This window comes from Cyanistes caeruleus, unplaced genomic scaffold (assembly GCF_971803275.1).
Source record: "Cyanistes caeruleus unplaced genomic scaffold, bCyaCae1.hap1.1 HAP1_SCAFFOLD_141, whole genome shotgun sequence".
NCBI classification, from domain to species: Eukaryota; Metazoa; Chordata; class Aves; order Passeriformes; family Paridae; genus Cyanistes; species Cyanistes caeruleus.
Genome location: NW_028255935.1, coordinates 128,551 through 139,724, shown reverse-complemented (window position 1 = coordinate 139,724; position 11,174 = coordinate 128,551). Strand labels below are relative to the sequence as shown.

At 57.6% G+C, this 11,174-nt stretch overlaps 1 protein-coding gene across 7 annotated transcripts; it reads right to left on the bottom strand.

Moving 5' to 3' along the window:
• Nucleotides 1–2,994: 2,994 nt before the first annotated feature.
• On the bottom strand, nucleotides 2,995–9,248 carry LOC147645958 (maestro heat-like repeat-containing protein family member 7). 7 transcript variants are annotated; one of them, XM_086874061.1, is made up of 17 exons: nucleotides 8,976–9,238; nucleotides 8,365–8,723; nucleotides 8,107–8,265; nucleotides 7,772–7,836; nucleotides 7,505–7,654; nucleotides 7,168–7,316; nucleotides 6,696–6,843; nucleotides 6,259–6,446; nucleotides 6,032–6,169; nucleotides 5,635–5,749; nucleotides 5,316–5,456; nucleotides 4,948–5,124; nucleotides 4,655–4,810; nucleotides 4,390–4,491; nucleotides 3,942–4,044; nucleotides 3,605–3,661; nucleotides 2,995–3,320 (listed from the first exon to the last, which is right to left on the bottom strand). In XM_086874061.1, exons 2-17 carry the CDS (start codon nucleotides 8,489–8,491, stop codon nucleotides 3,121–3,123), a joined length of 2,175 nt encoding a protein of 724 aa, XP_086730187.1. In that variant the 5' UTR covers nucleotides 8,492–8,723; nucleotides 8,976–9,238; the 3' UTR covers nucleotides 2,995–3,120. The 7 variants fall into 7 exon arrangements, with proteins under 7 accessions (XP_086730187.1, XP_086730186.1, XP_086730182.1 ...); XM_086874060.1 differs by having other exon boundaries at nucleotides 8,365–9,248; XM_086874056.1 differs by having other exon boundaries at nucleotides 7,505–8,265; nucleotides 8,976–9,209.
• Nucleotides 9,249–11,174: the final 1,926 nt, after the last annotated feature.

Here is an 11,174-nt window from a genome sequence, read left to right as displayed (position 1 = left end):
AAAGGGCCCTCTGACACCCTGTCCCTTTCCATCCCATGGTGACCATATGTCACAAAGGGCCCTCACGCACCCTGCCAGCTGCCCTGGTTCCCCCTGCCCCCATCCCCCCAAAAATGGCCCAGGTTGGGAGGAATCTCTTGCCCAAAGGGTCTAAGACAGGCCAACAGGATCTTTAGGAATGCCTCAAACCATCAGCCAACGCTGCCCTGCTCTGCAGGCTCAGGGCTGAGAGCCTGAGAAGGAGCCCCCAGGGCTGCCGACGCAGCCGCAGCAGGAAGGGCACGGGGCCTTGCACAGAAGCTGGCACGGCCTCCTTGGGACACGTCCCAGCTGGTGGCCATTCTAAACCTGCAGGTGTGACACAGACAAGGAACGTGTGGGCCAGGGCACGAATGCTGCTCTGAGCCCTGGGGCCCGGCCAGCACTGAAATCAGCAGGTGTGGCAGAGTCCCCGCCAAGGCAGACCTGCCACCCCACCCGAGCCCTGGCAGTGCTGGCACTCGTCTCCTGCCCCAGAGACCTGTACCCCTGGGGGGCTTCTGTGCCAGAGGGCAGCCAAAGCCCACATCTTTTTAGAATTTTTCCAAAGCCTGCCGACTGTTTTCAAGGTTTTCTTCCTATTTTCTCCCTAGTGCACAATCTCCAGAAATTGTGCTTTTCCATCCTTTTGCATTTATTAAATTGACCTGCAATGACCAATCAATCAAAATCCTGGGAAAACTTGAACTTCAGGTTGAACCCGGGCAAAATATTTATCTCCCACACTTGAAGCCATGAATTGCCAAGTACTGTCCCCGCTGTCATACCCTGTCCCCTGTAGGTGTGCTGATGCCATTTCAAAGGGGTTGCCAATGAAAACCAGTTTGAAGATTTTTGTAGTTTCCACATTGGCATTCAAATCCTTGACTAGAAAAATCACATGTCAAAATTTCTAGGATTCTTCCATACCAAAGCTGTCATCTTCACCCTGGATTTTAGAGTGTCTGAACAGTCACACAAGGTTTGAGTTTTAGACACTACAGAAGAAGTCTTTGCTGTTGGGCTATACCATGACATCAGCATATAGTCCTGATGATTCCTTTAGGCAGGAGCAGCAAACACAAGAATGAGCCAAACAAGCTATTCCTGTGTTCTCATGTCCTGCACAGCAGTAACTGGGAATTCAAGAATGGATTCAGGAAGCAATGGGTGCACAGGGAGCCACAAAGACTTTGGGATGCTGAAATGGACCAGCCTGGTGCCTGTGCCTGGGCTGCACCGGGCTGAGCTCCAACTGGACGATCTAACAATGGCTGAATGGACACACCGTGGGCCACAGGAGACTCCTGCTCCCAGTTCTGTGAGCTACAATATTCATTTGTGATTCACCAGATGATTTTTTCATCTTTGCTTGAAATCCAGGAGAGGAAAAGGTCAACATGGAGAAGTGTTCTTCCAATTCTAGTGACAGTTGTGTCTGCACACCACCTGTGCCCATGGCAGGGTGGTTGGAAGTGGATGATGTTTATGATACTTTGCAACACAAAATGTTCTGAGATTCTGTGATTCTCCAAGTGGAGTGGAAAACTAAGCCATGTAAGTCCCTGCTTTTTTTTCAGTGCATGCTGCTTACTCCTTTGTTCCAATCAAGTCCAGGATTTTGTTTCATGTGTCTTTAAGGTGCCTGGACAGAAGAGAGGGAGGGCAGCTGCAGCACAGGGCTCATGTCCCATCAGAGTCTCTTACTCTCTCTCTCATGATGGCGCTGATGCCGCTGCCTTGGGACACCTGAGTGTGGAAGGCGAGCCCGCCCTCAAGCACGGCCATCCAAGTCAGTCAGGGGCACAGGCTGCAGCTGAAGCTGTCAAGCGTTGCTGTGAGGCTGGCAAATGAAGAGAAAGCCATTGTGGCCAATTCTGCTGAAGCCTTCTGCCAAACCAAAGGCAACTGTGCCCACAGCCTCCCCCGGTTTGGCACCCGGCTGCTGCGGACGCCTCACTTTGCAGGTGCCGACGTTGGGGCTGCTGCTGTTCCTGTGCACACTCTGCTGCTGTTCCTGTGCACACTCTGCTGCTGTTCCTGTGCACACTCTGCTGCTGTTTCTGTGGGCTCCTGAGTCGCTTCAGCAGCAGCGACTGGGCAGCCCTGCTGGAGGAGACATCACCACCCTCCCCTTGGTGGCAGCAGCTCTGCGGACCCCGAGCTCTGTGTCAGGGGAGCCTCAGTCACAGCACCGTGTCCTGGGCAGCCGCGAGGGCCCGGGCTGGCGGCCAGCCCTGCCTCTGCCCACTGCCCCTTATCGCAGGCACCCAGTGGCCGTGGCCTGGCAGCACCCCCCTGCCCTGCATGTCCCCAGCCAGCCCAGCCTGGGCACACCTTGGGCTGTCCGCACCCACCTGGAGGGGTGTTGTCCCAGCCTCGAGGGCTTCTGCTGCAGGCCTGGGAGACATTCTGGGGAAGTGCCAGGTCGGCCGGCTGTCAGGAAAAAGGTGGCTGCCCGGGGGCTGCTTATGCCCTCTGACACCCAATTCCTCAGGTCTTCCCACCGGTCCAGCCTTTCAGGGGCCTCCTGTCCCCTTTGGAGCCTCCAGCCTCCACACATGCCCCTCACGCCTTCCCACGCTTTTGTCCCGCCTGGGCCTCCACAGACCCTCATCCATTTACAGCCTCCCAGTGCCCTGTTCCCTCAGAGTCTCCCCCAGCGTGGACCAGCAGCAGCGCCACAGCCCCACAGGAGCTCCAGAGGAGCAGGATCAAGAGGCACGTGGGAGCCCTCAGCAACCCAGCCAGCACCACACGGGCACGAGGACACAGATGGCGGCGCTTCCTGGCTGAGACAGCATTTGTGCCTTCAGCAGAACCACCAAAGGCCAAGGGTTTCTGGCCATTTTCCCTGCACCACTGCATGCCTGGGCAGCTTGCTGAGCTGTGATTCCCCAAGTGGAATCACATTTTCCCCGCTTCCTCTATGCCCTGTACACCATGGGCAGCAAGATAAAGGTCTTGGGAAGTGACTGCCTATTATAATATATACTATATTTATATCCTAAAAGAAAATGAAAAGAAGAAAAGAACAATATTTAAGAAACAAAAAAAAATCTCTGCTGGTTCAGGTGGCCCCAGCAGACAGAGCCTGCCGGGTCAGTTGCCAGCAGAGCTCCAGCAGCGCAGCCAGCTGAGGCCCAACAGACGAGGCCGTGTCCTCCATGCCCTGCGCAGCTGAACTTGCAGGTTCTCCAAGATGGAATATCGAGCCGTCTCTACTGCCTGGGTGATGTAAAATGTTTGAATTGCCAGGTTTCCGATGGCAGGGCTGGTGTCACAAACCACGTTCTTAAGGGCTGGAAGAGAGATGAACAGAGCCACGGTCAGATTCCCAGACCTGCGGAGGCCCACGGAGAGCCCCCGGCCAGGGCCATCCCAGCCGGCTCTTGCCATGGCCAGCAGGGAGCAGGGACCAAGGGGATCAGCCCGAAGCTGCTGGCCACGAATGCCCCACGTGAAACCTCGGAGTGATCCACCCACGCCGCCCCTCATCCGCACATTGAGCAGAGACCTTCGCAGACAGTCCAGGACTTGCAGCTCCACCCAGCAGCCCCGCTGACAGCCCGCTGCCCTCACTCACATTTGTAAATTAGCTGCAGGTCTTCTTTCTGCCGCCTCAGGAGCCGCCCGGCCATCCCTGGGAACACAGAGCCTGTCAGGGCCCCAGCGGCACAGCTCCCTGCCAGCGGCGCTGCCAGCCCTGTGGCCACACGCCCTCCCGCCCCGGCAGGGCTCAGCCCGGGCCCGTGCCGCATCCTGACTCAGCCCAAGGGCACGGCTGCCAGAGGCCGGCAGCAGCAGCCCCGAGGGCAGGCGGGGCTCCAGGGCGTGGGGCACGGGTGCCGCTGCCGGGGCAGCAGTCGGGGCCGGGGCCGAGCTGTGGCGGGGCGGGGAGGGAGCCCGGGCTCGTGGCTCACCGATGAACCTGATGGCCGCCGCTCGCAGGGGCTCCTGTGGGCTCTGCAGGTACGGCAGGGCCCGACGCAGGTCCTCCGCCGCTCGGTTCCTGTCCTGTGCCAGCTGGAGAGAGCGGCAGGAGGGAGGGGTTGGCGCGGGCTCTGCCCCTCGGCCAGGCGCTGCCTGCCCGGCCAACCCTGAGGCCCGGCCAGCAGCCGCTGGCGCCGAGCTCTGCAAGGGGCAGAGGGCCGGCTGCTGCCCAGGGAGCCGCGGTGCCGCCCTGCCCTGCAGCCCCAGTGGATCGGGGCTCCATCGGAACCAGGCTCGGGACCACAGGAGCCTGAAGAAGAAGCCGTGCGGCCCCCGGGGGCGGCACTGGGCAGGGGCGCAGCTGCCAGCCCCACACACCGAGCGCTGGGGACAGGGGGCTTCTCCAGGCTGAGGCTGGGCCTTCCAAGCCGTCCTTACCAGGCACTCGGTGATCATCCACAGCTTCTTCTTTTTCACAGGTCTTTCAAGATCTCTCCTCTTCAGGAACTCGGCCGCACAAAGCAGCGTTGCCCAAGAAGCCTGGAGAGCAGCAGAGACCCGCAGATGGCCCCACAAGTCAGGACACAGGACCCGCCCGCATTCGTGTGCCAAGGCCAGGAGGAGGCTGCAGCCGGCAAGGTGCCAGGGCAGGAGGCGGCCGAGCCCCCTCCCCGGGTGACAGCAGCAGCCCAGGAATCCTCACCTCTGCCACCTGCTGGTTCTCGTCATGGCAGTGGAAGAAGAGAGGCAGCAGGCTGTGGTGCACGTGTGACTTCAGGGCCTTTTTTTCCTTTTCTGTTAGAAGAGTCATCAATGATCGGAAGAATAATATGGACACCAGCTGCACCTGGCTATTATCCTATATGAAAGGAAGGAAGGAAAAAAGACCTCAGCCCTGTCTGCATGGGGCTCAGCAGGGCGCAGGCCTGAGAATCCCCCGGGCACCAAGTGTCTGGGCAGCAGCCAGTGGCCTCGGCTGGGGGCACAGAGCCTTACGTGGTCAAAGAGTGGCAGGAGCGCCTCAGCCAGCTGCAGGGCAATGGGGCTGGGTATCAGCATGTCCTTGTCCAAGACGATAAAGCTGAGCACCACGACTGTCATCCTGACTATCTCTCCATCTGCATCCCACAGGAAATCTACAAGACTTTCAGTCAGGCTCCGCATTTTTTCAGCCTGTGTGGAAGACAAGTCTGTGAAACGCCACCCTGCTGCCACAGGGCCAAGAGGCCAAAGGCCTGTCCCAAAGCACTCAGGAAGAAGCAGGAGGCAGGAGAGCTGGCAGCAGCTGCCTCGGGGCCCGAAGCCCAGCCGAGCCCAAGGGACTGCGTTTCCCGGCGCAGCTTCAGCCACTGCCCACTTCTCACCATCGAGGGATCGTCAATCAACTTGAAAAGGGCCCTGAGCGCCAGGTGACGCTTGTCCCTGCTCTCGCTCCGCAGGTGCCTTGAGAAGATTTCCAGGACTCTGTTAGCGCTGCGTTCGCTCAAGTCCAGGTAGTCCAGGATCTGAAAGGCACAGGGCAGTGACAGGGGAGGCAGCCGGCAGGAGCCCAGAAACAAGACAGGAAACAGGGCCCAGGCAGCAGCACAAGGCATGGGCACCGTCCCAGGCAGCTGCAGCTATGAGAGGGCAGAGAGGTGGCAGGCAGCTCTGCAGGGAGGCACTTTTGGCCATCAGGCTCACCTCCACAAGGAATGCCAGGGCAGGCAGATCCCAGCGTGCCTCCTGTGTGCTGAGCAGCTGGAGCAGGTAGGGAACGATGCGGGAACACAAGGGGATAGAGGCAGACGACATCTCCCTGCCAGGGTGAAAATGTAGCCCAGACTGTGAGCTGGGAGGACAAACATCTCCCAGGACTGATTGACAGAGTTCAGATCTTTGAGCACCATCCTGCAAGGATAGGGGACCTGGGCCCTTGGGGAGGTGACTCCTTGTGGGCACCCTCCTTTCCCAGCCTTTTCCAGTCTCCCTAGCCGTCCCTCGGTGACGAGGCCCTCTGGCCCACGACAGTGGGGACTGTGTTGGGCAACCTCAGCACGGGGCACAAATGCCAGAGGCAGTGGGGAGAAGGGGGTCTCACCTGGCCAGCAGACCCACGGCATAGTGGTGGGTGTCAGCAGAGAGCAGCTTGTCCCAGCCACGCTTGTGTTCCATTTCCACCACCACTTCCTCACGATGCATTTGGCACAGCAGGGACTTCAGGGCCTGCACTGCAAAGCTGTGTGCACAGCAAAGCCCAGGTCACGCTGGGAGCACTGGCTCGTGCCGTGGAGACATGGCAGGGACAGGAGGAGTGGGATAGAGCACCTGTTGGGGCTGATGGCAAGGCCGTGTTGCTCCTGGCATCCCTTCCAGAAGGCATTGAGATCCTCTGGCATCTCCAAAGTGCTGAAGAACACTTGGAAGAGCAGATGCACAAAGAGGCGGGGGAAATGCACCGTCACTACATGTGGGACGCAGGGCATCTGAAGGATCTTCCACATCAGCACAGTTGCCTGCAGAGGACAGAGAACCCTGAGACAGCGCTCAGTGCCGAGGTGTGCGGGTGGCAGGGCCTGAGTGTGGCAGGGACGTGTCAGGGGAAACCCCTGGGGAGCTCCACGCCTGGTGCCCCTGAAGCTGCCCCTAGGCCAGGTTTCAGCCCAGTGCCTGAGGCAGGGAGATGCAGTTGGGGAAGGAGGAAACTGAGCTGCTGAAGAGGTGGCTTGCCAGGGGCTGAGCAAAGGCCAGTTGCAGAAACTCACAGCCAGGGCAAAGACACCCGTGTTGTCTCCATCAGAGGTGCGCGTGCTGTGCTCTGGCCAGTTCCCCAGCACATCGAGGACTATCCGGTATGCCCGCTCCGCTGTCCTGGGCGAGCACAAGATGGTCTTCCACATGGTCATAGCAGCTCTGCGGGGCGACAGCTCTGTCTCACGGGGGTCTCAGACACATCCCCGTGGCCTGGGCAGCAGTGGGGGGGAGCTGAGCTTGCTGCCAGCTCTGCCTCTGCCTGCTGCCCCTCGCCAGCAGCAGCAGCCAGGCAGCCCAGCCCTGTGGGGACAGGGCCCTGAGGGCCATGGCATGGCAGCAGGCTCGGGGACCGATGTAGCAGGGCTGGGAAAGGTCCCAGGTAGACAGGACCCTGGAAGTCTCTGTTGGTCAGACACCTGGGCCAGGCTGTGCAGGCTGATGGGCTGAGGAGCCCTGAGCCCTCTGGGCACGTGGGCCCCGTACCTGTCACACGTTGGGGCCACACGCAGGAGAGCAATGACCACGTCAGCGGGCTGTGCCTCGCTCAGATCCAGCAGGGTCCTGTTCAGCCTGTGCTCAGAGAACTGATTGGCCATGAGCCACTGGTGGATGTACCTCACCATGGCAGGCACCTGGAGAAAGCACAAGGGGAGACTTGGAAAGCTGCCACAGGGAGTCAGGAATGTCCCCAGCTTCCCCAGAGAAGTGCTTCCCTTCTCAGCACGCTGCAATGGCCTCAAAGGCTTCGAGTGATCAGCAAGCGTGGCTTGGGAGGCCAAGCGATCCCTGGAGGATCAAACCCTGGCCACAGGCTGCTTACTTGCTTTTGACTGTAAAAACCCTCCTCTACAAGCATATCCAGCAGGGCAGCAGTGGCCTTGGTGTTGAAGATGTATGAATAAGGTCTGAGCCCAGTGGCCACGGCGCTGGTCCCTTCTTCCCGAATTCTCTTGATGAAGCTGCAAACCAGCTGTAGGAGAAGGGCAGGAGACAGAAACATCGGGGATGTTCCATGGAGTGCTCCAGGCGTGCTGCTGGGCTGAGCAGTGCCAGCAGGCCCAGCCCAGTTGGGGATGGCTGCAGGTACCTGCGCTGTTCTGCGGAAGAGGCCACCGCCAAGGTCCTGCTCTTGTGTCTGGGCCATGGCTGCATCTGGCAAAGAGCAGCCAGAGCTGAGGGGCTGCGGGAGAGGCCGGAGAACGCAGCCCAGCCCTGCGATCCCCAGGCAGGGACAGCCCCGCGGATGCCCCAGGGGATGGAGCACGGCCACTGCTGGGGGGGCAGCCCCAGCCCCTCTTTTATGCTGTCCATGGGTGTGTCTCCACAGGACAGGGTGGGATGGGATGAGATGGGATGCAATGGGATGGGATGGGGCCAAGATGGCCGCAGGCACCAGCCCTGTGGCCCAGCTCTGCCACTCACCCTCCTCCAGCGGCCGGAACTGCTGCACCTCTTCGGTCTCTGGTGCTGGGGCAGCTCCAGGGCCTTCTTCCTCTTCCTCCTCCTCCTCCTCCTGCACCCAGGCCAGCTTGGGCACTCTTGGGGGTCGCTGCTCCATATCATCTTCAACACTCTCCCATCCTTTCCATAGGAACAGCACCAGGGGATGGCATGGCATGCAATGGGATGGGGCCAAGCTGGCAACAGGCGCTAGCCCTAAGGCCGAGCTCTGCAACTCACCTTCCCGTGGTGCCTGGAACTCCTGCACCTCTTCAGTCTCCTGTGCCAGGACAGCTCCAGGGCCTTCTCCTTCCTCCTCCTCCTCAACCCAGGCCAACTTGGGCACTCTTGGGGGTCGCTGCTCCATGGCAGGGACTGGATTTATAGCTACTTGCAGGAGAGATGGCTCGGAAAAGCTCCGAGTCAGCAAGTCCTGCAGTCGTGCCTGGAAGGCACCTGCAAGACTCAAGTCCGGGCAAGACGGCAGGACAGCGAGTCCTGCACTTGTGTCTTGAGGGCTCCTGCCACAAGGACAGGAGGCTCCTCGTCAAGGTTTGAGGTCTGGTCTCAAGGGCAGTGACTGCAGGGATGGGCGACACCTCGGAAAAGCTCCGGGTCACCAAATCCCACGGTCTGCCTTGAGAGAACCTTGAGAAGCCTCGGCAAGGCCACAGGTCAGCAAGTGCTGCAGTCGTGCCTGGAAGGCACCTGCAAGACTCAAGTCCTGGCAAGACGGCAGGACAGCAAGTCCTGCACTTGTGTCTTGAGGGCTCCTGCCACAAGGACAGGAGGCTCCTCGTCAAGATTTGAGGTCTGGTCTCAAGGGCAGTGACTGCAGGGATGGGCGACACCTCGGAAAAGCCCCGGGTCACCAAGTCCCACGGTCTGCCCTTGACAGAACCTTAAGAAAGAAGCCTCGGCAAGGCCACAGGTCAGCAAGCCCTGTGGTCTGGCCTCGAGGTCACCTGTTGGAATAACGCTTCGGAAAAGCTCCGGGTCCGACACAAACGAGTGTGCTGTGCGGGGGCTCCTCACAGCACCGCTCTGACGCGTCCTGTCCCGTCGCGTGCACCGAGCACTGTGGCGTGGTCCTGTCACCGCCAGCTCCTATGCCACCACGTGTCACAAAGGGCCCTCTGACACCCTGTCCCTTTCCATCCCATGGTGACCATATGTCACAAAGGGCCCTCACGCACCCTGCCAGCTGCCCTGGTTCCCCCTGCCCCCATCCCCCCAAAAATGGCCCAGGTTGGGAGGAATCTCTTGCCCAAAGGGTCTAAGACAGGCCAACAGGATCTTTAGGAATGCCTCAAACCATCAGCCAACGCTGCCCTGCTCTGCAGGCTCAGGGCTGAGAGCCTGAGAAGGAGCCCCCAGGGCTGCCGACGCAGCCGCAGCAGGAAGGGCACGGGGCCTTGCACAGAAGCTGGCACGGCCTCCTTGGGACACGTCCCAGCTGGTGGCCATTCTAAACCTGCAGGTGTGACACAGACAAGGAACGTGTGGGCCAGGGCACGAATGCTGCTCTGAGCCCTGGGGCCCGGCCAGCACTGAAATCAGCAGGTGTGGCAGAGTCCCCGCCAAGGCAGACCTGCCACCCCACCCGAGCCCTGGCAGTGCTGGCACTCGTCTCCTGCCCCAGAGACCTGTACCCCTGGGGGGCTTCTGTGCCAGAGGGCAGCCAAAGCCCACATCTTTTTAGAATTTTTCCAAAGCCTGCCGACTGTTTTCAAGGTTTTCTTCCTATTTTCTCCCTAGTGCACAATCTCCAGAAATTGTGCTTTTCCATCCTTTTGCATTTATTAAATTGACCTGCAATGACCAATCAATCAAAATCCTGGGAAAACTTGAACTTCAGGTTGAACCCGGGCAAAATATTTATCTCCCACACTTGAAGCCATGAATTGCCAAGTACTGTCCCCGCTGTCATACCCTGTCCCCTGTAGGTGTGCTGATGCCATTTCAAAGGGGTTGCCAATGAAAACCAGTTTGAAGATTTTTGTAGTTTCCACATTGGCATTCAAATCCTTGACTAGAAAAATCACATGTCAAAATTTCTAGGATTCTTCCATACCAAAGCTGTCATCTTCACCCTGGATTTTAGAGTGTCTGAACAGTCACACAAGGTTTGAGTTTTAGACACTACAGAAGAAGTCTTTGCTGTTGGGCTATACCATGACATCAGCATATAGTCCTGATGATTCCTTTAGGCAGGAGCAGCAAACACAAGAATGAGCCAAACAAGCTATTCCTGTGTTCTCATGTCCTGCACAGCAGTAACTGGGAATTCAAGAATGGATTCAGGAAGCAATGGGTGCACAGGGAGCCACAAAGACTTTGGGATGCTGAAATGGACCAGCCTGGTGCCTGTGCCTGGGCTGCACCGGGCTGAGCTCCAACTGGACGATCTAACAATGGCTGAATGGACACACCGTGGGCCACAGGAGACTCCTGCTCCCAGTTCTGTGAGCTACAATATTCATTTCAAAGGTGAGATAACCTTTATAAAGTACATAGTGGAAAAAGTTAAAATTTTTGATATTGTGTTTTACCTTAAGATTATTGTTTCTACCTTGTATGATTCCATAATCCATTCAGTAATTCAAGGAATACTGAACAGAAAGTAACTATAATAGCTCAAAAAAATGTTAACCAAATTTGAGAGAGAGTGGAAAAAACTTGATGCAGCACAAGAAATGTTAAAGAAATTAGAAATGGAAATAAAGTGAATGCAAAAAATGAGATTATTGAGAATATAGAAAAAATACTAAGATTCAAGTTGGTTTTTTTTAAAAGCATGAATCAATGTGGTCAAAAAGAGAAATGCGGGATTGCAGTAAAAGGAATTGATTTGTCCTAACTAAATAGTAACTGTTATTGAAGTTATTATTCGAAGCAATCAAAAGAATCAGTGTTACAAGGCAGATGCAGCGCTTTACAGATGTTACATGTTAAAATTGAGGTACAGGATGTAGTCTGGAAGATAAGTGATGTCCCAAGATGAAAATGGCCTTGAGATAGACTGTCGCCCTGAAAACTCAGCTTCTGAG

Excerpts from the sequence above, each read along its gene's own strand:
- LOC147645958 (XM_086874059.1), bottom strand. The coding sequence starts at position 8,491 with ATGGAGCAGCGACCCCCAAGAGTGCCCAAGTTGGCCTGGGTTGAGGAG. Across the intron at positions 7,317-7,504 it reads GTTTTTACAGTCAAAAGCAA|GTGCCTGCCATGGTGAGGTA; the intron begins GTAAGCAGCCTG and ends TGCTTTCTCCAG. Across the intron at positions 6,170-6,258 it reads CTTGCCATCAGCCCCAACAG|CTTTGCAGTGCAGGCCCTGA; the intron begins GTGCTCTATCCC and ends CTGTGCACACAG.